General features: G+C 44.2%; 1 protein-coding gene across 3 annotated transcripts in view; it reads left to right on the forward strand.

Annotated features, from left to right (window-relative positions):
- The window catches only part of ANXA11 (annexin A11), a 51,985-nt gene that overhangs the window by 7,854 nt on the left and 18,325 nt on the right, over nt 1–25,806 (forward strand). For all 3 annotated transcript variants that reach the window (XM_043987739.1, XM_043987742.1, XM_043987740.1), the window contains exon 2: nt 22,964–23,027. In XM_043987739.1, the coding sequence (XP_043843674.1) occupies nt 22,973–23,027 (55 nt within the window). In that variant the 5' untranslated portion in view covers nt 22,964–22,972. The remainder of the gene's footprint in view (nt 1–22,963; nt 23,028–25,806) is intronic.

A 25,806-nucleotide genomic window follows, 5' to 3' on the forward strand; every position in this document is an offset into this window, starting at 1 on the left:
TTAGAGTAGGAATTTCTTTTGTGTGTTGGTTGGGATAGATGTCTGCTGAACTGCCTTCCAGTTCTCAAGATCTGATTTATATGTTTACTGGTATAATATTAAGTGATAAATAGATAGGGCAGCTAGGTGGCAGGGTGGATAGAGCACTGGGTCCTGGAGATGGGAGGATCAGAGTTGAAATCCAGCCTCAGACAATGACTAGGTGTGACCCTGGGCAAGTCAGTAGAGGGGGTGGGAGGAGAGAAAATGATTGAGAATGAGCTGATGGGAAAAAAATCATGGAATGGGGAGTTTGGAGACCAGTATCCTAGTATACATCTTTATTGATGGAACTCTCAGCTCTATGATTGCTGAACTAAATGTTAGCTATCTTCCTTGAGATATTTACATTTCTTTTAAGGGGGACTTTTGAGGATGCTAGGGATTAATGCTATAATGGTGAAATGACAGGCATGTGCAAATGACTGGATTGATGTTTGTGGTCACACCTCTTGAAATCAGTAACTCATGCAATGCATTAAGAAATTATTACTCACATATGTTTGTCACCTGGGAGGAGGACCGTAATAAAGACAATATACATCACCTCCGTCAGGTGACAGACCTTCCCCACATCCCGTCCCCCCCAAGCAGTGCCAAAGAGTAAGGAAGAATAAATGAAAGTGTTGAGGAAGGGGAGGAAGTGGGATTCTGGTTTCAGTCCAACCTCATTGTTGATGGTTCTGAAGTTAAAATCTGAAGCTAAAGCAAGGCCTTTAATGGTCTATTAAGTTAGGAGTCTTTTTTTTTTCCAGAGTCTGGTGTTAAAGGGCTGCTGTCTATAGCAACAACAAAGTCCGGCCCAGATTGGTCCCCCTCCCTTTTTCCTCCCAGATCCTTCTATGTCAGATTGGAGGAGCTGATTGTGTCAGAATGAGAAGCAGATTTGGGAAGTAAGCAGAATCCATGTGTGGCAAAAAGGGGAGGGAAACCCCATCGTCCGGGATTGGAAGAAAAGAGAAAGGGGTTGTTGAGAATAGTGTTTCTGAATGTCTTGGGCCGGGGCAGCCAATGGGATGCTATGACAACTGTCAGAGAGGAAGGAAGGGGTGATAGCAATGGGTGATAAGGTGAGAATCTGAAGTGTCCACTAAAAAGGTCACAATTATTTTATTTATTCATTAATCTATTGATTGATTGTAAAATAAAAAGAGATTTATTAGGAGAGGAATATATGGCTAGGGAACAGATCACCTTTGTAACTGTCCCCCTGGAATAAGAGAAGACCTGTCTTTTGTATCTTTACAAAACAAAAGGGAGGGGGCAGCTAGGTGGCACAGTGGATAAAGCACCAGCCCTGGATTCAGGAGGACCCAAGTTCAAATTTGGCCTCAGACAATTGACACTTACTAGCTGTGAGACCCTGGGCAAGTCACTTAAACCTCAATGTCCTGCAAAAAAAAAAAAGAAGAAGAAGAAAAGAAAAGGTATTTGTTGAGCATGTGTCTAATGCTCAGCAAAGAAGAGTCTTCCTAACTCCAGGCCTGGTGGTGCTCTGTGCACTATGGCGCCCACCCAGCTGTCCTTTGGCTGGAATGTCCCCCACAAACCCCCCCACACAGACACACCTGGATGCCTTTGAAGGGCTTCTCTTCTCTAAATTACCTGCAGAGAGCTAGCTACTTAGTCAATAAACATTTTTAAAGCGTTTAATTGATGAATGAATTCCCCAGACTGGTACAGAAATTGCTAGTTAGTCCACACTGAAATGAGGGATCACACCTGGCCCCCAGTCTCTGGGAGCTGAACATGCAATTAGTTCCCTTTGGAATGTCCCTCCTCACCTCCCCTGTTTTCAGATCCTTAGTCTCAAGACAAAGCTTCTATCTGAGGTGAGGCCTTTTTTGATTCTGCCAGCCGCTGGTGAAGTCAATAAGCATTTTTTTGTTTGTTTGTTTTTCGGGGCAATGGGGATTAAGTGACTTGCCCAAGGTCACACAGCTAGTAAGTGTCAAGTGTCTGAGGCCGGATTTGAACTCAGGAACTCCTGAATCCAGGGCCCCACTGCAGCCACCTAGCGGCCCCCAATAAGCATACTAAGTACCTGGCACTGTTCCAAGCACCAGGAACTTAAATACAGTGAGGAAGAAAGACAGTCCCTGCCCTGAGAAAGTTTGAAGAGCCTAGAGTGGAGGGGAATGAAGACATGGCTGGTTTCCTTAAAATGGAGATTGTGGGAAGAACCGGCCAATGAGAGAAAGGGGCCACAGGGGTGATGGGAACTTCCAGCGTGAGGAAGGCTTCTGTGTCCTAGTAGGGAAAGTCAAGAGCAGAGCCTGGAGAGGGATGAAGGCCTGCTAGAGCCCCACATGTTTCATTGAGTAGAGTAAGGAAGATCTACAGAGAAAGTACTGATGGTATCTGAATACAAATTGAAGTATAATTTTTTTGTTCCTTTTTCTAAAGTTTTTGGTCTGTTTTCTTTTACAACCTGACTAATGTGGAAATGTTTTGCATGACTGCACATCTATAACTCATATTGAATTGTTTGAGTTCTTAAGGAAGGGGAGAGGGAGGGAGGAAGAGAATTTGGAACACAAAGTTTTAAAAAATTGATGTTAAAATTTGTTTTTACATGTAACTTGGGGAAAAATTCTAAATAAATAAAATGAATTAATTTAAAAAAGAATAGAGTAAGGAAGGAAGAACCTATGGTGGGGATCCTTAGGTATTCCTCTGTAAAGAATTACGCTTGCAAACAGTCCAATTAGAATTTAAATGGTCCTTGCCCATTCTTGCAAGAATGTAATCAAGCCTTCATATAGTCAAAAAAAAAAAAAAGAATTTAAATGGTCCTTTATTAGGCCCTAGAGAAAGTAACGAAGAGGGAAGTCAAAGACTTTGGCCTCAAGGGGTGGAGAGCTTAGAAACATCCTCCTCTTAGAACAGAAGGACGGCCAAAACTTTTATAGAGGATAGATGGGGTGACCACCTGAAGATGGAAAGTGTCTTTTGGGGATGGGGAAAGCTTGGATGCTTGTCATTCCTGAGAGTCTAGGGGGATTATTATTATTATTATTATTGGTGGGGAAATGAGGGTTAAGTGACTTGCCCAGGGTCACACAGCTAATAAGTGTCAAATGTCTGAGGCTGGATTTGAACTCAGGTCCTTCTGAATCCAGGGCTGGTGCTTTATCCACTGCACCACCTAGCTGCCCCCTAGGGGGCTTATTTTTTAGGAATGATGGTCCTGACCTCTGGAGTTATCTCTGTCTTCTAGCTCAGGTAGTAAGTAGCCTGAGCGACTAACTAACATTCTTGCTATAGAATTTTATCTCCTTACTTCTTAGGAGTGTTGGTCCTGATATCTAGTTGGTCAGACTAAACATTAACAGTCCCTTAATTCCTCCACTTGTCAGTCCTGTTATCTGGTCACTTAGTTTTTACTTCTCCCAGGAAAAACATCTTCTGACTTATCCTAAGCCCATGTGAGATAACGATTGCACTTACCTCTTGGGGGTTGCTCTGAGCATCAAATAGATACCCAAATGAAGACACGCTTTGCAAACCTTTAAGGTGTTGTCTAAAGGCTAATGATTGTTTTGGGTTTTGTTGTAATGGTTTCTGTTCTGTTGAGTGCATATCAGACTCTGCCAGCTCCGGTCTTCTTGGTCAGGAGTTTTCTGGTCGAGACTGCCAGCTTCGATAGCAGATGCTGTGGTCAGTTGCTTCTGGGACCTTCTGGCCAGGGCCCAAGCAGAATTTCTCTCTAGCAGGGTGTAGCCGTTGCCGAGAGCAGCTGGCAGCAAAGGGAAGCTATAAACCAGGGCTCCAGGCCTAGCCTGGCTGATGATTGACAGAGCTGTTTTGAATGAGTGGTCTGTGGGTAGGGAGTTTAATGTCAGTTTAATAGGCACACTCAAAAGAGTTTTTGTTTAAGTGCCATGGGGGGTGGGGGGAAGGACAGGCGGGTAGTTTGCTGCCCTGGGAGCCCCCTGCCCTGCTTTTATCTGGCACCTATGATGTTCATACCTTGAGGTGAGACAGATCTGGTACAGAAGGGCTTTATCTTACCTGGGGGCTGGTGCTTCCCGAGCTGGTTTAGCCCAGTGTTTGCTCACCCTCCCTGGCGTCTGTCTGGGGGCTCCTGAGATCAGAGACTGCTCCTCCCTCTCCCAGCTATTCTCAGGAACTCCAGGGCCAGATGGGATATTTCCTAGGAGAAGGATTTCCACCAGGAGGAGAGATTATCTCCATATTCCCCATCTACCCCCCAGGCAGCCCGTTCCTAGGCGAATCTACTGCTACTGGAGATAAAGTGAAGGGCAGCTTGTCCTAGTAAATATGCAGGAGCTCTTGGAATGAGGAAGACCCACATTCAGATCCTGTTTCTGAAACATATTTGCTATGAGACCCAGCAAGTCACTTAACCTCAGTGCCCGGGGCAGCTCTCCTAGAGGGTGTTAACTGTGAGTTGCTGATCTACATCGGTTTCAGGAAGTTTCTACAGCAAAGAAATAACAGGTCTGGACAAAAAAAAAATCCAGCCTTGTGTCCTTCCAGGGCCAGCCTCCCTCTTGTGTGTTGTTGTTTCCCTCCGTAGAGACATTTTTCATTCTTGCCTCCCGTTAGGAGCCCAGTGTTCTCAAATCTTTTCCCCTATCACAACCCATTTTCTAATACTAAAGGACCGATAAAGGTCATATTCTTATTAATAATAAATAGCTAACAGTCACAAAGCACTAGGTTTACAAAAAGCTTTCCTCCTGACATTGCTATGACACAGACCTCCAGTTAACAGATGAGGAAACTGGGACAGCTAGATGGTGCAGTGGTTAAAGCACCGGCCCTGGATTCAGGAGGACCTGAGTTCAAATCCGGCCTCAGATACTTGACACTTACTAGCTGTGTGACCCTGGGCAAGTCACTTAACCCCAATTGCCTCACTAAAAAAACAAAACAAAACAAAACAAAAACAGATGAGGAAACTAAGGTTCCTGGTGGTGGCAGCTGCAGTGCACACGCTTGTAATTCCTGCTAGAGGAGGGGTTGGGTCACTTAAGTTCTGAGCGGCAGTTTGACTAAGGCCAAAACCAGAGGTCTGCACCAGCCCAGGTACCAATATGGTGAGCGTTCAGCAATGGGAGGTCCCCAGGCAGCCCAGGGTGGAAATGGAACAACTTCTGTGCTGATCCACAGTGGGTCAGGCTCATGAGTGACTGCTGTATTTCTAGCCTGGGTGAAAGAGGGAGACGGAGGGAGGGAGGGAATAAGACAAGAAGGAAGGAAAGAAGGGAGGAAGGAAGGAGAGGGAGGTTGGTTGACTGGTTTAGAGATTAAGTAACCTACTCAGAAAAACAGTAAATAAGGATCAGAACCAGGACTCAGACCTACTTCTTCCACCTCAGAATCAGTGTAGTATTCCCCTTTGAATTGTTCTTATCTGTATCACCCAGTTAGAATTTATCAAAAACTAATTGTTTTGGACTGGGTCTGTGGTTTTGTCTATATAAGGAATTCCCAGTGAAAAATGCCTTCCACCAATGCATATTAGCATCTGTTTTACAACTAATTTATAAGCTTGGGGAGGTCTCCGAGGCACCGAGAGGTGTCTAGAGTTGGTTATCCAGCCAGTGTGCATTGGAAGGCCAACTCTGTCTAACGCATCATGGCGACCTCTCTCTTATATATATATGGTAGTTTTATCCTCATCCAGTGTGAGTTGACTGTTCCAGCCAAGCATCTGCTTCTGCCCAGTCTACCTTGTTTTCCTAGTGCTAGGCACAAAATCAATAAATAATTGTTGGCTGGCTGATAGGGCAGTTGGTTTCCCCCACAATGATCTCAGGTACCATTCAAAGATGGTGTTGCCCACTCTTGCTTTCAAGTCCTCAGGCAGGTTCCCTGAAGCCACATATTTTGGTAGGAGGAAGGGCCCTTCTACTAAATGTCAGCACTCGAGATAAACATGATTTCTGAAAGGAGGACCCACTTCTCCCATCAGGGGGCTGTGGTAGGGTTGTGTTTTGCCTGGAAGGAAAGACACTCCCTTGCTCAACTAAGTCATCCCTGGAATTTCTGGCCTTACCCCTTCCCCTGTCCATGACAAGGTAGCCCTTTCTGGGTGTGGAGCGTTACTGAGGAATGCAAAGGGAATATCATTAATGATCCCTGTGCTCTGTACCGTTTGGAAGCTTACAGTGTATTTGGGCAGAGCAAGACCATCCTCTTGGTTGTGATGTGAACTCTTACTGACTTGGCAGTATTATTGCGTTGGCATAGAGAACTGGACTTTTCCCAAGCCCATGGACTCTACCTAGAAGGATTTACATCATTGAGAATCTAATAGAGCTGGGTGTGTCTTCTCTATGCCCTTTGCTCCAGGTATCATTGACCCTACCTTGTCTTTTTTTTTTTGTTTTTTTTGTTTTTTGTTTTTTTTTTTTTGCGGGGCAGTGGGGGTTAAGTGACTTGCCCAAGGTCACACAGCTAGTAAGTGTCAAGTGTCTGAGGCCAGATTTGAACTCAGGAACTCCTGAATCCAGGGCCGGTGCTTTGTCCACTGCGCCACCTAGCCGCCCCCGACCCTACCTTGTCAAGGGTATATGCAACCTGAAATGTTCCATTATCATTATGTTGACTCATGATGACTAATTAGCTGATAATTCATCATTGAGGGCAGACATTTGTTTCCAGCTTCCCCAAAGAATACTCATTTCACCCACCTTCCTCCCTACCCCCCTTTCCTCATAAACTCCCAAATTTATTTCAGATTTGTAATGAAATCATTGTGGAGTTGGATGTTGGTACCACCCACCTCACTGGGCTATGTAGAAAGTGTTTTGTAAATCTGGAAGGCCAAAATCAATGTGACATCAGGAAATGTCATCACTCCTTGTTTCCCTACATCACAAAAGGTTTCCTGTCAAGGCCACCTTGGTGATGAGTGAATGAGGAGTGTGGTGAAGATGAGTCATGAAAATAGTAGCTGACATATATAAGGGGCATTAAGGTTTGTGAAGTACTTTATTTTATTTTTAACATTTTATTTTTCCCCCAATTACATGTAAAAGCAATTTTTAACATTTGTTTTTTTAAAATTGTCAGGTTCCAAATTCTTTTCTTCCCTCCCTTCCCACCCCAAACCCCCATTGAGAAGGCAAGCAGCTTTATATTGGTTATACATGTGCAGTCATGCAAAACGCATTTTCATGTTAGTCATGTTGTTAAAGAAAATACAGACAAAATCCCCAAGAAAAATAGAGAAAGGAAAGAAAAAAATATACTTTGATCTGCATTCAGACTCCATTAGTTTTTTCTCTGGAAATGGATAGCATTTTTCATCATAAGTCCTTCAGAATTGTCTTGGATTGGGGGGCAGCTAGGTGGCGCAGTGGATAGAGCACTGGCCCTGGAGTCAGGAGGACCTGAGTTCAAATCCGGCCTCAGACATTTAACACTTACTAGCTGTGTGACCCTGGGCAAGTCACTTAACCCCAATTGCCTCACTTTAAAAAAAAAAAAAAGAATTGTCTTGGATCACTGTATTGCTGAGAATAGCTAAGTTAGGGCAGCTAGGTGGCGCAGTGGATAAGGCACCAGCCTTGGATTCAGGAGGACCTGAGTTCAAACCCAGCCTCAGATACTTATAGCTGTGTGACCCTGGGCGAGTCACTTAACCCCTATTGCCCCGCCCCCCCCCCAAAAAAAAAGTAGAAAGAGGAGAATAGCTAAGTCATCGACAGCTGGTCATCATCAACATTTCTGTTACAATATACAGTGTTTTTCCGGTTCTGCTCATTTCACTTTGCATCAGTTCATGTAAGTCTCTCCGGGTTTTTCTGAGTGCATTCAGCTTGTCATTTCTTATAACACAATTTCATCATTATCATGTACCACAACTTGTTCAGCCATTCCCCAATTGATGGGCATCCCCTCAATTTCCAATTGTTTGCCACCACTAAAAGAGCTGCTATAAATATTTTTGTACATGTGGGCCCTTTTCCTTTTTTTTTTTAAACTCTTTAGGTTACATATCTCATAGTCATTGCTGGGTCAAAGGGTTCATGCACAGTTTTATAGACTTTTGGGCATATTTCCAAATTGCCCTCAACAATGGTTCGACTACTTCAGGATGTGAAGCATTTTAGATACATTTTCTTGCAATTGCTCTGTGAGATTGGCACTCTTATTTATTATCTAATTCCCACAATTTAGGCATCTGAGACTTTAGAGCTAGAAAGGCCTTTAAGAGATTGTGCACTTTAATCTGTCATTTTGTTGTTTGTTCATTTCAGCCACGTCTGACTCTTTGTGACCCCCATTTGGGGTTTTCTTGACAAAGATCCTCAAGTAAGTGTTTCTGAGGCCGGATTTGAACTCAGGTACTCCTGACTCCAGGGCCGGTGCTCTATCACTGCGCCACCTAGCTGCCCCACCCAGTAACATTTTACCAGTGAGGAAACTGAAGTGGGGAGGGCTTGAGTGGCTTGGCCAGGAATCACATACATGGCAGGTTTCAAACCCAAGCCTTCCTGACTCCAAGTCCAAGGTTCTCACCATTACAAAAGGAAAGGATTTGAACCTGGATCCTCTGAACTCCAGGGCCATCTTACCAAGCTGCTCACCCTCAATGCTGGTCCAACACTGCCATGTTTGTAAGGGTATTTGTCTGGGACCCAATTTAAAGAGATGACCTCACGGCTTAACCTTGTGCTTTGGAAAGAGGCTTCATTCCTTCAGCAGGCATTCACTGGCTGCCTACCTAGTGCATGGCACTGTCTACTGTGGAGCTTAGTAAAGAACTACTGTGTAAAATTAAAATAAAAAAACAGCTCTGTTCATGAGCTTTTGTTAGGGACAACACCTACACAGGAAAAACAAGGAGTGTTGTTATTGTTGTTGTTGTTTTTTAAAGACTTTATATTTATGTAGCCAGGTTACAGTTTTCCAAGCAATTTCACATACATTATCTTGCTTGTTCTTTCTTTATAGGTGGGCTGAGGCTATCATCCCTGTTCTATAGATGGGGAAATTGAGGTTTAGAGAAGGTGGGTGACTCAGCCAGCAGGAGCAAGGTTGGAAACTGGCCTCGATGTGCTCTTCCCACTCCAACCATACTGCCTCAGTGACACCGATAGGACTGAGGGTCTGGAGAATTGGGTTCTTGTTCAAGTTGCATCGCTAGCTCGCTGTGTGACGCTGGACAAGGCACTTTCTTTCTGGGTCTCAGACAAAAACCCCAAGAAAAATAAAGGAAAGAAAAAAGGATGCTCTGATCTTCATCTGTAAAGTGGGGGAAATAGCCTGCATGATTGCTGAAGGTCCCTTCCAGCTTTAAAGTGTCTGATTCCTAAACGATGGAATTTAAAGGATCTAGGCTGGAGTGAATTCTGGAAGGCTTCGGAGGAGTTAATGTGATCTGGGCCTTGAAGGATGGGTAATAATAATAATAATAATAACAGCTAGCATTTACATGACAACACACATAACATATTTCATTTGATATTCACAATTACTCTGGAACTAGGTGCTATTATTTTAATTATTTTACAGATAAGGAAACTGAGGCAGACTTGCCCAGGGACACGTAGTAGTAACTGTCTGATTTGTGGCAGATTTGAACTCAGGTCTTCCTGGCTCTAGACCCAGCACTCTACTTGACCAGCTAGCTACTTCTAACATTTAAATAGTTGGAGAATAATAGGGCAGAACATTTCACACTCGGAGAAGCTTGTAGGCATAACTTATAGATAGAAATGGGTCGGGTTCCTGTGATGTGAAGGCAGTGTAATTCCCCCTCCCCTGCCCTGTATCAGTCACACAGTGAACATGAGTTATCTGACTGAATTTCAGGGTTTCTCTCCTCCCCTGTCTGCACACCCTCCTCCCACAGATTTTCCCTTTGTGACTCTTTGGGAAGTCCAGGCGTAGTCACAAGGCAAGCTGGTCACTGAGCTGAGAAAAGGGAACCGGTCTTTTTCTGCCTCGATTCATCTCTCAGGCTCCCCATGGTCAAGTGTAAGAAGAAAGAAGTTGAGGCTGTGTGGGTGTGTGGGCAGGAGTTCTAAATTTTTTTTTTTTTGGTTGGGCAATTAGGGTTAAGTGACTTGCCCAGGGTCACACAGCTAGTAAGTGTTAAGTGTCTGAGGCCAGATAAGAACTCAGGTACTCCTGAATCCAGGGCCGGTGCTCTATCCACTGCGCCACCTAGCTGCCCCCCATTTACTCTGTTCTTCAGAGAGGCCCAGCCTGATCATTATAATTAGACATCCTTCAGCTTCTTCTTTGTTATTTCTATTCTCAATGTGGTGGCCCAGATCTGAGAGCAAATGGGACTGTCTTGAGTTGATTTTTTCTGTTCCCTTCCCTGCTCCTTTTTACTTTCCATCTCTTGCCTGGAGAACTGTCAGGACTTGTAGGAGCTATCTTCTGAGAATTTGTGCTTGCCTCACCTAGTTGTAGAAAGAGCTTCTGGGTTAAAATTGGGCCCAGTAACTCCTGGAGGCTGGTGGGTCGGGAGGAGCAAAGGTCACTTAGGGACATTTTTTATACCAGGGGATTTTACAATACCATCCCCCCCTATTAAGGACTGAGGCTCTTCTTACTGAATCTTCCGGCCATAACATTTTTTCCTTGAGTAATTTTGACATTTAATGAAAATAAGATAACTTGTGCTCAGAGAAAATGTCTCTATCTGTGTATTAGATTAGCTTCCTGTATCTGTTATAAACTGCTATGGACTTTGAATTAACCGGAAGAGGCCTGGAAGTCTAACTTCTTTGATGTTGGAGTTTGGGTCTAAGCACTTGCAATGCTCTTAGGAACCCTGAGCTTCTCCCAGAAGCCGGCCAATCAATCAGTAAATATTTATTAATGTGCCAAAGCCCTGTGCTAAGCCCATTGTTAATATATAAATTTATTATTATTAACAATTACCATATTAATATTAACTATTATAATGTGTGTTGTATAATTATATTAATTAATATGTATATCCTTTCCTCTAGTTACTATATGACTTTTTTTTTTTTTTTGGGTAGGGCAGTGAGGGTTAAGTGGCTTACCCAGGGTCACACAGCTAGTGTGTCAAGTGTCTGAGGCTGGATTTGAACTCAGGTCCTCCTGAATCCAAGGCCAGTGCTTTACTACGCCACCTAACTGCCCCCTACTATATGACTTTGAGGCGCAGAATACCCTAATCTCAGCTGATTTAGAGTTTCAGGTTACCCGTAGGTAATCAGAGTACCTGGCATGTAAATAGGCTCTTAATAAATGCTCAGTGAGTTGGTGATGGGTGAGTTCGGATGGAATATGTTGCTAATAAAACATCGCGTGGGAGAAGCAGCAGGCTAACCTTTGGGAGCTCCATGAGTAGAAATCAAGGAGGGCCCAACTTGCAGCAAGAATGAGGACTAAGGGCAGCTAGGTGGCAAAGTGGATAAAACACCAGCCTTGGATTCGGGAGGACCTGAGTTCAAATCCGACCTCAGACACTTGACACTTATTAGCTGTCTGACCCTGGGCAAGTCACTTAACCCTCATTACCCTGCAAAAAAAAAAAAAAGAAAGAAAGAAAGAAAAGAAAAAAAAAAGAATGAGGGCTAAGGGACAAAGTGGATAAAACACCAGCCTTGGATTCAGGAGGACCTGAGTTCAAGTCCAGCCTCAGACACTTGAACTTACTAGCTGTGTCACCCTGGGCAAGTCACTTAACTCTCATTGCCCCAGGGGAAAAAAAAAAAAGAATGAGGGCTAAGCAAGAGAATGTCCCTAAGGCTTGGCCCTCCTGTGGAAGAGTCACTGGAAGACCAGGATGATCCAGCATGAAAAGGCTTATATGAGGGGGCAGCTAGGTGGTGCAATGGATAAAGCCCTGGCCCTGGATTCAGGAGGACCTACATTCAAATCCGGCCTCAGACACGTGACATTTACTAGCTGTGTGACCTTGAGCAAGTCACTTAACCCTCATTGCCCCACTAAAAAAAAAGAAAAGAAAAGAAAAAGAAAAGGCCTGGATGAAACATTGGAGTAGAGTCCAAGTCCTATCTGATTATGACTAGGCTGAACATTAGCGAGCCCTGTTGTGTGACAGCCAGGCAAGAATCCTGTTTTACCAAGGGGTGGGGGGCTGTTAATAGCACTGTCTCTAACACATTTACTGTCCGGTGACCCTTAAGTGAGTAGGGTCCCAGGTTAGAGTTATTGAATTGTTAGAACTAGAAGGGGACATTTGCTGTTGTTGAGTCATATCTGACTCTTCATAGCCCCGTGGACCATAGCACATCATTGTTGTCCATGGGGTTTTCTTGGCAAAGATACTGGATCGGTTTTTCATTTCCTTCTCCAGTGGATTAAGGCAAACAGATTAAGTGACTTGCCCAGGGTCACACAGCTAGTAGGTATCTGAGGCCTGAATTGAACTCAGGACTTCCTGACTCCTGGCCCAGTACTCTATCCACTGAGCCATCTAGCTGCCTCCAATTTTAAATCAGCTGCCTGCTGATTTTATAGATTAGACAACTGAAATGGTTTTGCATGTTGATTTATTTCTATTTGTTTAGGTGGTTCAGCTTCCACTGAAATGGTCTCATTTGATTCCTAAGACAACCCTGTGAAGTAGGAAGGGCAGGTGTTGTTATCACCATATTATTGGTATGGAAACTCCAAGTGATTTTCCCAAGGCTAGAAAAATAAGGCCTAGAACTGGAACCCAGGCTTTGTACCTCTTGGTCCAGTTTTCTATTAGTTTATAGGAACCTCTCAGACTACGTCAGACATGAATATCATAGAGCCACTGAAGGAAGCCCTGAGGTTTGTTCAGGGGAAAGAGAACGGCCTGTGGAGGCCAAGCACCTAGGCTCAGATCCTGCTCTGATACTATCTGTGGGTGTGGGACACTGGGCAAGTCCCCAACCTCCTGGGCCCGTCCTGCGGGTTCCTCAAATGTAAAATAAAGGGCTAAGACCAAATGGGATCCCTTCCTAAGTTACAACCAAGTTTTGCTCATGTTCGAGGTTTTGAAAGACCTCTAATATTTCTCGAACTAAACTGCCAAGCATTCAAACTCCCATAGAGAGCACAACTCTGATGAGCTGGCCATGTTGTTCAAATGCCAAATGTCTCTTTGCCTGAAAGACTGTTTCATGGAGAACTCACACAAGGCAGTGCTCACATGGTTGTCAGAAAAAGCAATACAAGGACTCTCTCAAGGTCTCTCTGAAGAACTTTGGGATTGATTGCAGGACATGGGAGACACTGGCACAGGACCGCCCAGCATGGTGTGCCCTCATCAGGGAGGGTGCTGTGCTCGATGAGCAAAGCCGAATTGCAGTAGCTCAAGAAACTCAAGGTGGGCAGATTTAGAAAATCCAACCCAAATATTCTCGTGGAGTATTTGTGCCCAAACTGTGGTTGAATGTTGTGAGCTTGTATTGTTCTGATGAGCCACAGTCGGATACAGTATAACTTGATTCTAACATAGTGATGTCATTTTGTCATCTTCAATTTGAAAGGATGGCAACCAACAAACCAGCTAACCGGTAATATTTGTCTAAAAGACACGATCCCTTTTCCCTCTAAGGAAATGGTTCATATCAAAAGAGACACTGGTAGAACAAAAGCTATTAGTGCTTAAGGCCCTGCCAAGTATTAGGCCTGGGTCTAATCTCAATTTTGCCACTGACTTGCAATGTGACCTTGGGCAAGTCACTTAGTTTCTTAATCTATCTAATAATAATAATTCATTTATTATCATTTATTTATTTAAGGTTTGCAAAGCACTTTTCTCACAACAAACCTGGACTTAGCTTTCATGACTAAAAACCGTTTACCAGTGAAGATCAGCAGCTCTTCTGCAAATTAAAGTCTTACAGTTGTCAGGGACCCAGTGGATGTCATAGGAGAGACTTGAACACAAGCCCCCCTCCACCCACAGGTTCTCACATACGATCACTATCCCCGTGCTTGCCTCTCCAGGCAGGCAGTATAGTATTGTTAACCCCCACTTTGCACGACTAAACTAGGACTTAGAGAGCTTCAGTGATGCATCGGTGGTCACATAGCGTCAGTGTGTCTGTGGTGACATAGCTTAATACGTGACTGAAAGGTCATCTGAACCCAGGTGTCTGACGCCTAAGTCCAGCATGCTTTCCACTCTGCCACATTGCCTCAGATGAGAGCCCTGCTGTGTGTGAAGGTGGTTTGCAAAGTTAAAATGCTACACAAATACTTTGTGGGATTATTTTCAACAGTGCGCTAAACAGCGTTATGTTTGTTTCTGCTGGTCTGCTTCACTTTCCTCCCGGCTCACCTTTCACTTTCTCACTCCCTCATTTAGGGGTTGGGCAGCATGGCCAGAGGTATTCCCAGCAACAGAGCACTTTGTGTGGTTTAAAATTTGCCTTGACCTTTTCTAGTGGATGGTGAGATAGAGTAGTGTGACTTGGTGCCTGGGACATTGCAGGAGACTTCTCTTTTCTTTCTGGGTAGCCGTGGCATCTGGAAGGGAATCCCTGGGCTGTCTCATGTAATCAGAACTGGCACAGCTAGATTCCTTACACACAGGGAATGTCAAAACCATGTCTTGTCTTAAATGCCTTTGCTTCTGTTCTCTTGCATTTGCAGAAAGTGGGTTGAAATGAGAGCAGGACTGGGGCAGCTAGGTGGCACAGTGGATAAAGCACCAGCCCTGGATTCAGGAGGACCTGAGTTCAAATCCGACCTCAGGCACTTACTATCTGTGTGACCCTGGGCAAGTCACTTAACTCTCATTGCCCCAGGAAAAAACAAAGAAAGAAAGAAATGAGAGCAGGACTTGACTAGAGAGGGTAGATGTCACCCCAATTTTTTAAAAAGACATTAAGCTTCTATAAACTACATATAGATCAGTGAACTTGACTTCAGATCTGGAGGTGGGGGGGAGAGAGCTTGGCACATATGCAGACAGTCCTTAATGCTTGTTAATTGATAGACTGATCTAGACAAGGAAGAGTCATGAAAAGCCAGCAGCTTGACTTTATTAAAACAAATCATGCCAGACTAATCTCATTTCTTTTTGAAAAGGTTACAAGACTGATAAATGAGGGGGATATTGTAGATGTTGTTCCGGGATTTTTTTTTTTCCTTGTAGACCAAATTGAAAGATGTGAGATGGATCATAGTAGAGTTGGGTAGATCAGGAACTGGTTGAAAAGATGGGCACCAAAGCTAGTTTGGTAGTGGCTCTGGATGAATTCGGAAGGTTTCTTCTAGTGCAGGGCCCCAGGGATCTGTGTTTTAACGGTTTTTATCATTATGTTGGATAGCAGATAGAGATTGATCTCAAGCTTTTCAGATTTCAGCCGGCACAAAGGTAGGACAGACAGACAGCCCGCTGGTTGGGTGACAGGATCACAGGCCAGAATGTCGGGCCAAATCTCATAAAGTTTGCACTTCAGGTCAAAAAGTCAGCCTCACAATGACTAGGAAGGGGAGGTGTGACTGGATAGCAGGTGAATGGAAAAGCCCTAGGGTTTCTGTTGGCCTCGTAGTTCAGAATGAGTCAATAGGATGGCACTGTAGCAGCCAAAAAGATCTTAGGCTGTATTGAGAAAAATGTGGTATATGACAGGGGTGTCAAATGTGCTGCTGGGAACCAGGCAAACATGTCATTGGGAAATAAATTGAACAGAAGAAATAAAAATACAATAAAACATAGATGAAGTTAATAAGTGATTTTCTAGTATGTGGCATGCGGGGATCCTTATGCACAGGTTAATAGACCCTAGAGAAGCATATTGAGGAAAACTTTCCTAACAGAACTGTCTGAAAACTGGCTTTGGCTCCTGTGGTAGGGAATGGTTTGCCCCTCGAAGGCTCACTTGTCTGCAGTGTTGTAGAGCAGATGGCCTGGGGTGTGTGTGTAGGGTTGGGGGGGGGGTGTCTCTTCCAATGTGAGGTGGGAGATCTTAGAAAAGTCCGTGTGGTATAGGAAAACAGTATCGCATCAGAGCTGGGAACGAGGGAGGAGGGGAAGAGAGGGTTGCTGTTCACTTTAGGCTTTACAGAATCACAGGTCTGGACGGGAAGTTTTGAGATAATGTCAAAATAGGCGGACTATATACCATACCTGGCATAGCCCCCTCATTTTACACAGTAGGAAACTGAGACTGAGAGGATGAAGGAATATTCTCAGAGTCATTCCACTAGTAAGTGCAGAACAGGTTCTGGAACCCAGAGCACATAGATGTGTGGAACAGAAAAAGACTTTAGAAAAGACTTACTCTTTTTTTTTGGTGAGGCAATTCGGGTTAAGTGACTTGCCCAGGGTCACACAGCCAGTAAGTGTCAAGTGTCTAAGGCCAGATTTGAACCCAGGTTCTCCTGAATCCAGGGCCGCTGCTCTATCCACTGCGCCACCTGACTGCCTCAGAAAAGACTTACTCTTCATGTTAAATGGGGGTAAAAAAGTTAATGAGACCTTTACCCAGCCTTTGTAACCTTCTAGGAGTATAGGTTTCTAGGGAGTCAAAGGATTACAGCTGAAAATGGGACCTAGCTCAGTCTCTTCATTTTACAAGTGAGGAAACTAAGGACCCAAGAGGCTGAAGGATGGTTTTCCTTAAGCATATGCCTGACCATGTCATGAACTCAGTGAACTCCAGTGGCTCCCTATTGGTTTTTGCGGGGCAATGAGAGTTAAGTGACTTGCCCAGGGTCACACAACTAGTAAGTGTCAAGTATCTGAGGTTGGATTTGAACTCAGGTCCTTCTGACTCCAGGGCTGGTGCTTTATCTACTATGCCACCTAGCTGCCCCTCCCTGTTGGTTTGAGAACAAAATATAAACTCCTCTCTTTGACTTTAGAGGACCCCACTCTGACTCCAAATGATCCTCCCAGTTTCATTATACATACATTACTTCCCTTCTTGTTTCCTATGGTCCTTTTCTCTGTTCCTCATACGCAGCACTCTTCCCCCTGACTTTGCAGTGGTGACGGTCCCTTATTCAAGGAATGACCTCTTTCCTTACCTGTGCCTCATAGAACCTCTTGTACAAAAAGTTATTAAGCAGCATGTGGCCTTGGATCCAGCCATATCACTGCTAGACTTATACACCCCTAAGATCAAAGAAATGGGCAAAGAGTCCAATATGTACAAACAGATTTATAGCTATTCTTTTTGTGGTAGCAAAAAACTGGAAACCCAGTTCTTCCGACTCCTGTTCAACTGATGCCATCTGCCTTTGTTGTTAGGTGGAGGTCCGAAGCAGGTACTCAGTGTGGTTGCTTCTGCTCTAGCAACTTTCCACATCTTGTCTTTGCTTAACATTTTTCCTCCCTCTCCGGACTCCAGTTACTTATTTTGAATAGGTAGTCTTTTTTTTTTTGGTGGGGCAATGAGGGTTAAGTGACTTGCCCAGGGCCACACAGCTAGTAAGTGTCAAGTGTCTGAGGCTGGATTTGAACTCAGGTCCTCCTGATTCCAGGGCCGCTGTTTTATCCACCGTACTACCTAGCTGCCCCCTTTGCTTAACATTTAAAGGGCAGTTAGATCAGCAAGGGAACAAGGATATGATGGCTAACTCACCTTGGTGGTACTTGAGGGGATGCCTTCTCATCTCATTCAGCTGTCCTGTTAGAAGTCTCCAAGTTTTGATTGATCTGTTCTTCCCATCCAGGATGGTACCTTTCACCTTTGCTGTTTAGATTTAATTGATGCCTTTGTTCATACCCATAGTCATTTAATCTCAGTTCTCACTTTTCAGCTCTAGTGAACCCTCCCTTGGAACAGGAAACAGTTAAATTAAAGCAGCTGACACAGAGACTTTGACAGTGTGTGTAGGCAACATTTCTGTACCTGTTGTCCCATTTCTCTGGCTTGGGTTTTTCAAGATCGGTTTCCAGCTTGAAAGGTTGATCAAAATTTCACTGTATTTAGTGTCATTTACTTTTTTGTATGTAGTCGTTTTTATGGATCTTTTAGTTGTGCTTACTTCCTCTTCATCTGTTCAGAAGACATGTGTCTTCTCAGGATTCCCTGAATTCCTTATAGTCAGCTGAAAAGGATCAGAACCAGGATTTCAGTCCTAGGGCTCCTGATTCCTTTTCCAGTGTCTGGGGATGATCAACAGTGACGTTTCCAGATTGCTCTTTTGATCTCTCAGCTGAGGGAGCACCCAGCTCTGCTGGAGATTCAAACAAGTGACCAGGACCCAGCGGGAGGCCAGTGGGGGAGTCGACAGCCTGGACGGTAATATTCATGTAGGTGATTCAGGTTGTAAACCTGAATCAGGCCTCCCTCCGTCTCTTAGGGAGTGTTCAGTCTGAAGTCCCCATTAGGAGTAGAACAGCTCAAGATGTTCTATGGGGGTGAAGGATTCCTTTACGTCTGCATTTAACTTTTTCTCTAGAAAGTGCTCAAACAGTGGGCAAGAAGTAAAGAATCTGCCAAGGTCCACAGGGAAGACGTTACTCATTCGGTGGAGATGGGGATGGTGATGTTCCATCTAATCCTGAAGTAGTGTTTTTGACATTTTATTTTTTCATTCAAAAAACCTTGGGTGACTCACCATCCTTTATTGGATAAAGACCTGACATCTTAGCCTGATGTTGAAGATCCTCTACTTCCTGGTTCTCATCTCTGTTTCTCGCTTTATCTCCTGCCAGTCCCCAACACCCATCCCTTCAGCACCCCCTGTCCTTCCTCCTGCTCCCTAATATAATGCGGTCTCTTTATTCTTCACCACCCAGATTTCCTTCCCCTTGAGACAGGTTTCCACTGCTCAGACCATGCTGAGTATAGTTTTAAATTTTTTTTTTTTTTAGTGAGGCAATTGGGGTTAAGTGACTTGCCCAGGGTCACACAGCTAGTAAATGTTAAGTGTCTGAGGCCGGATTTGAACTCAGGTCCTCCTGAATCCAAGGCCGGTGCTCTATCCACTGCGCCACCTAGCTGCCTCCTATTTAAAAATTTTTTTTTTTTAGTACTGAGTATAGTTTTGTTAGAGATGAATACAAGACTCTGCTACTCACTGCCTGCCTGTGTGGCCCTTTGTGAACATTCACATCTCCTTGGCACTTCAAAATAGACTAGATACTATACTTTGACCAAGGGAATCAATAAACTGGGGTGAGCATGAATAAGGTTGACCACAGTGATGAAAGAAAGATCTGAAAATCATGTCTTGGGAGCTGGGTGGAATAATAGATGAGTACCGGGCATGGGATTAGGATGGCTTGCTGGGTTGGAATCCTGCCCCCAGCACTTATTAGCTAGGTGACTCTGGCAAGTCACTTAACCAACATATCTGAGTTTTCTCATTTGTAAAATAAAAGAGTCATGAGGCATATATGAGAAGCACTTTGCAAATCTTAAAACACTATATAAATGTTTGTAATTATTGCCGCTGGAAATTACTAACCTGGGTAAGAGAAGAACACTTTGGGGGGTAGAGTGGGTCAAGGATTAGGAGAGAACCCACTGCTGTCTTCAGCTCTGTGAAGGGGATTATTATATGGAAGAGGGATTAGTCTTGGGGGCAGCTAGGTGGCACAGTGGATAAAGCACCAGCCTTGGATTCAAGAGTACCTGAGTTCAAATCTGGCCTCAGACACTTGACACTTACTAGCTGTGTGACCCTGGGCAAGTCACTTAACCCTCATTGCCCAGCAAAAAAACCAACAACAACAAAAAGAGGGATTAGTCTTGTTCCATGGGACCCCAGTGAGAAGAACCAAAAGCTATGGGTTCAAGTTACCGGGAGCCCAACTCAGACTTCATACAAGAAACACTGTTGTAATAGTTAGGGCTAGCCCTGCATGGACCAAAATACCACTACAAGCAGTGAAGTGAGCTCGGGGATGCTGGTATCAATCGAATATGCTCTGGTCTTTGAGGGTTGTGGTAGTGGGGGATCCTTCACAGGGGGAGAGGATGGCCTAGATTCTAGGCCCACCCAGACCCAAGTCTTGCCTGTGACTCTGGCAAGCTTTCCTAAGTTATGGGGCGATTCCTCTCTCTCAGTCATCTTAAACAAGGCCGAGGCTTCAGAGGAAAATATTGCAGGCAGAAATGAATGACCCCAGTGTGAGTTAATTTTAACACTGAAAAACAAACCAGGCGTCCCTGTGAGTTGCCAAGGGGGTGGAGAGCCCCTAATCCCGCAGGGTAGCTTTAAAATACCTTTATGAATAGATTGCTTTTGATGGAGTTCTGCTCTTGGTAGGTGTGGGCTGACTGAGAAGGCAGCCTGGGCTGGGGGGTGGAGGGGCCTGCCTGTCGCCGTTTGGGTGACTCAGCTTATTAAACTTTCCAGGGAGAATCGTTCCGCAGTTTGCACCTTTCTCCTCCAGAATTCATAGGGAGCAGTCACGTTCTGTTCCCTGGTGTAGACTGTTTGGAGGGGCCATTGGGCACCTGAATTTTGTAGGGAGGCCCCAGGCCTCTTTCCAGAGCGGTAGGAGGGAAGTTGGGTGGGCAGGGCCAACCGGGGTGGTCAATCAGTGTTCAAAAAGCCAGGCTGGTCATCACGTTAGGGTGCAAGTGCAGAGCTTGTTGATAATGGACCAAGCACTCTTTGTAGCAGGCAGGATGAGAATTTTGAGCAGAGTAGCAGGCATCTGTGCCTAATGGAAGAAGACTGCAGGGGACTCCATTGGAGCAGACAACCTGGGCAGAGAGGAGGGGAGGGGAATTGAGGAGAAGGGAGGAGGGGCCAGGGGTGGGACCTGAATCTGGGAGCTGGTAGGACAGGTACATTTGTGGTCACCTGACCCAGGTAGGCCTAGAGACAGGGGGAAGGTGAGACACAGGTTGGGCAGACTTGAGGCAACAGATTTTCTCCAAGGAGTCAAGTTGTACCAACAGAGGCTTAGTGTCAGATGCCTTTTTTTTTTTTTTTTTTGGTGAGGCAATTGGGGTTAAGTGACTTGCCCAGGGTCACACAGCTAGTAAGTGTTAAGTGTCTGAGGCTGGATTTGAACTCAGGTCCTCCTGGATCCAAGGCCAATGCTCTATCCACTGCACCACCTAGCTGCCCCTGCCTTTCTTTTTAAAAAAAAAATTTTGCGGGACAATGAGGGTTAAGTGACTTGCCCAGGGTCACACAACTATTGTCAAGTATCTGAGGTCAGATTTGAACTCAGGCCCTCCTGAATCCAGGGCCAGTGCTTGCTACCTAGCTGCCCCTGTCAGATGCCTTTTAAAGGAATTGGGGGGGGGGCAGCTAGATGGCGTAGTGGTTAAAGCACCAGCCCTGGATTCAGGACTACCTGAGTTCAAATCCGGCCTCAGACACTTGACACTTACTAGCTGTGTGACCCTGGGCAAGTCACTTAACCCCCATTGCCTAAAAAAAAAAGGAATCAGGGGTATCTGGTCAGCCCTGCCTTCAGGGAGGGAAGCTGGGGATCTGTCTGGCTTGGTCTCACAGGGCCTGGGCTTTAGGGCGAATGAAAATGAGAGGACAAAAGTCTGACTTGGCTAAGGGAGACAGCTTCTTCCTTTAGTATGGAGTTCCTGGATCTAATCTAGGAGATTGTGCTTCTGCTTTGGGGTTTGGGGGGACCCTCCTGGGCTTCCCCTGAGTCATTGTTGGCCAGTTTGCCTCCCTACTGGCTCAGTGCCAGGGCATTTGTCCAGGGTCTCGCTTGAGGAAGGCACGACCTGGGAAGCACCAGGCCCTAGGCCTTGGGAAGTACAATGAACGGCCCAGATTCCCATTCCGCTAGCTGCTGTTTTGAGTGGGACGCTATTCCCTTAAAGACAAAAATACACGGAAGGACCAAGTTATCTTTCTGGCATAGTCAAAGTGCATGGTCAGTGAAAATGATTTGATGTCCTTGGGTCAAATATCCTTATCGTCTCCCTCTATAAAAAGGACACTGTTGGGCTTACAAAATGTACATTTCTCAGGGGCCTGATAAGTAATACTCTATTAATCCAGAGGGAGTCTGTACCTTCCCCCCCCAAATCTGACTTGTACAACACCTGAGCTCAGGTAAGAGATTGACAGTGAAGGGCCACAAAGTCAAAGAGAACAGGGATGGTAGGACACCTTTTATTTTATTTCAGTGAAGTATGACAATTTTTGTGGAGTTTTAAAATGTAATAATTATTTTTCAGTGCAGACCTATATAATTGTTTGGGTTTTTTTTTCTTCAAAAAGATATCTTAGGTGTGAGCCACTATACATACATACATACATACATACATATGTATATATATATATATATATAATTTTTTTAATTAATTTTTTTTTGTGAGGCAATTGGGGTTAAGTGACTTGCCCAGGGTCACACAGCTAGTAAGTGTCAAGTGTCAGAGGTTGGATTTGAACTCAGGTCTTCCTGAATCCAGGGCTGGTGCTTTATCCACTGTGCCACCTAGCTGCCCCCTGAGCCACTATATTTGAAGGCAGCCTCTCTGGAGATCAATATGATATTCTATATATGAGGCTGAGCCCAGGAGTCTGCAGTCAGTTTCTTTTTCTGTCCAGGTTCATTCCTGACAGATGGACAGCAATGTGATAAAGATAATAACAGCAAGTATTGGCATAGGGTTTTTGTTTTTGTTTTAAGATTTGCAACGCTTTTTACCAATCTTAACTCATTCAATCTTGACAACAACCCTGGGAGGTAGGGGCTACTGTTATACCCACTTTACAGATCAGAAAACTGAGGCAGGCAGAAACTACATGACTTAACCCAGGATCATACATCTAGTTAGTGTCTGAAGTAGGATTTGAACTCTGGTCTTCCTGACTCCGGGTCCAGCACTCTTATCCACTGCACCACCTAGCTGCCTCCCAAATGCTATTTAAAATGGGCCAATAGCATGAATGAAACAAGGTGACTTGTGTAAAAGAGTATGCTGAAAATGTGACCTTTCTTCTCCTTGATGGGTCATTGGGCAAAGTGTATGGAATGTCAACATTCAGAGGATTTGGAAAAGAAAAGTGGGAGAAGAAGTCAGGTTACCATTTTTTTCCCCCCTTCTCGTTTCAGGTCTAAGCGATGAGTTATCCAGGTTATCCTCCCCCCGGAGGTGCTTACCCTCCGGCTGCCCCAGGTAAGGGGGATTGGGTCACCCATGCTCTTCAGTAGCACTCGAGTATGTTCTCCATCTTTGTCCCGATAACAACACATGAGGTGCAACAGAGAGGGAAATGGTGTATAGAAAGACAAGGCAGAAGGGGCAGGAAATAGAGATGTGTGTGTGTGTGTGAGAGAGAGAGAGAGAGAGAGAGAGAGAGAGAGAGAGAACAACCACCACAAAAAAAGGGAAACCAAACAAACCAAAGGTGTTTGGCAGTGTTCTTCACCCACTCAAAGCAGGGAGATATTCTATCTCTCCTTTTTTATCTGGTCCCCTGGACAGAAGCACCACTGGTCTGGATGTGCTGTTTGCTGGATGACTTCACCAACCTCAGAAATGAAAAGGGGATTCTCTCATGGAAAGTGTGACTAGGATGTTTTAATCCTAATGCAACTGCAGATTCATTCACGGCATTGTCTAGAGATGAATGAATAGCAAGCATTTATTAAGTGCTTACTGTATGGTAGGAGCAAGGCTCTGCTTCTGGAGTTTTCATATGCTCCTTAAAAAAAGACTGTAACAGAAACATGGGTGGATGAGTGGCAGGTCTGATAACAGCTTCTGGAGGTTAGGCTCATCCCCAGACATCCATGGCAGGGTGCCCAATTTCTTGTTTACTGTGCAAGGTGAAAAATACTCTTTTGCCCCGTTTAGATTTCCAGGATCTAAGTCTTTTCCCTCTCCTGTTTTTTCCCCCCGGACTAGAGCTTAGTCATCACTTAGAAAGGAAACACCAGGGAACCCATGGAAAGGTGGGAAATAGGGATAGTGACCTTGTACTCATCCCTCTTGTGGTATTGCCTGCTAGGGTAGGTGAGAAAATGAACAGCCTGGCACCATCCCAATAGATGACAGTTGCCTGGGATTTTGAAATCTTGAAATTTCATAATTGAAAGGGACCTTAGAGATCTTCCGCTCCAAATCTCCTCATTGGGTCTCTTTTTCCCATCTAGACCTTCATCTCAGATGAATATATTCTAGGTGTTAAACAACAAATGGTGTTGAATGAGGTTTGTTGCCCAATGGAATGGATGAATGAGTGCTAATTTTAGTGACTCAACTGTGCCACAACATTAAACTCAGGAAGAGCTGAACCCTGTGACGTTTTAGGTAGAGAGCACGTAAGCAGGATGGTGAATCATCTCAGGGGCCAGTGATTGGGCCAGATCATCACAAACATCTTCTTCCAACCCTGAGATTCCTGGCTCGACGGCTAATGGGGGTTAGAAATGCCTGTCCTGAAACAGACGTGGCCATAGTGTGGGTTAACCTCCACTTCCCCATTGTGGAGGGAGAATTTGGGAAGAAGAAAGTAAGGTTAATGGAAGGTTTTGTTAGTAATAATAGTCTTAAGGAGTTGTAATATTTCAGATTCACTCAAGGGAAGATCAAATACATGACAAGCAGAACTTTAAAAAATGAAATTATAGAATTATACTTAGAGCAACTGGTATGAGATAGAATTCACAATTTCATATACAGTCCTATTTTTTGCATGTTTTGATTTATGTTTGGAAATTGCTTTTTAAATGCAGCATTAAATTTAAAAACCCAAAGAAGTTATAATTTAACTCTTTTGGAAGACCTTTAGTGATTGGGAACCTACTGCTTTCCAAAGCATCCCATTTTGCCATGTTACTATAATGTATATAATTTTCTTTACAACAGATGATCTGCTCTCCAAAATTTGGACCCATTGTTTCTAGTTCTGTACTGCTACTTCCCACCTATTATTTTTTTTTACTTAAAAATGTTCATTAAAAAAAAAAAGAAAAAAGAAAAAAGGAGAAATGCCTGTCCTGGAAAGCAGCACAAACTACCTACCTGACACTGAGAATGGGCTCATAATCACTGTGTTCTGAATAACTGAGCTAACTAAGCCCTATCAAAGGTGTTATAAAGATTACATTGCTCAAGAACACAGAGATACAGCCTTCTTCCTTTTTTTTTTTTTTTTTGGTGGGGCAATGGGGGTTAAGTGACTTGCCCAGGGTCACACAGCTAGTAAGTGTTAAGTGTCTGAGGCTGGATTTGAATTCAGGTCCTCCTGAATCCAGGGCTGGTGCTTTATCTACTGCGCCACCTAGCTGCCCCCTACAGCCTTCTTAATAGAACTTAGGCTAGAATTAGTAACACCTTTAAAAGCTTCTGTTGATGTTTTTTTTTGTTTTGTTTTGTTTTTAAATCTAACACAGCTCTCCTGTGTTTGTACTTAAGAAAACAACATAGTGAAAATAGATAAAAAGATTTAGACCCTGGCCATTTTTAAGGGGGGGTACTGTGATCTTCTGAGAGGGCTGGTTTGGCAGAGACGTGTGAGGTACCCAATAGATATTGGATTTCACATAGTGCTACAAAGAATAGAATTCAGCAAAGTTGACTTTCCAGCAAATGATATTTTTCTGATTTTCCTCATGAAATTGGAAATAGATTCCACTGGAAGGAAGAAAAAAATTATCCCCTAATTGCCCTTTTACAGAGTAGAGCAAACTGTAAAAATGATTTACTAAGGGGCAAGCAGCAAATTTTGTTTGGTAAAACTTTAGCGCAGCTGGGACACTTACTAGCTATGTGACCTTGAGTGAGTCACTTAACCCTGTTTGCCTGAGTTTCCTCACCTTGTCAAATGAGCTGTAGAAGCAAATGGCAAACCCTTGCAGTATCTCTGCCAAGAGAACCTCAATTGGGGTCCCTCAAAGGCAGATACAACTGAAAAATGACTGAACGACAACAAAAAGTTTCAGTGTATAAC

Source organism: Dromiciops gliroides, chromosome 2 (assembly GCF_019393635.1).
Source record: "Dromiciops gliroides isolate mDroGli1 chromosome 2, mDroGli1.pri, whole genome shotgun sequence".
Lineage (NCBI taxonomy): Eukaryota > Metazoa > Chordata > Mammalia > Microbiotheria > Microbiotheriidae > Dromiciops > Dromiciops gliroides.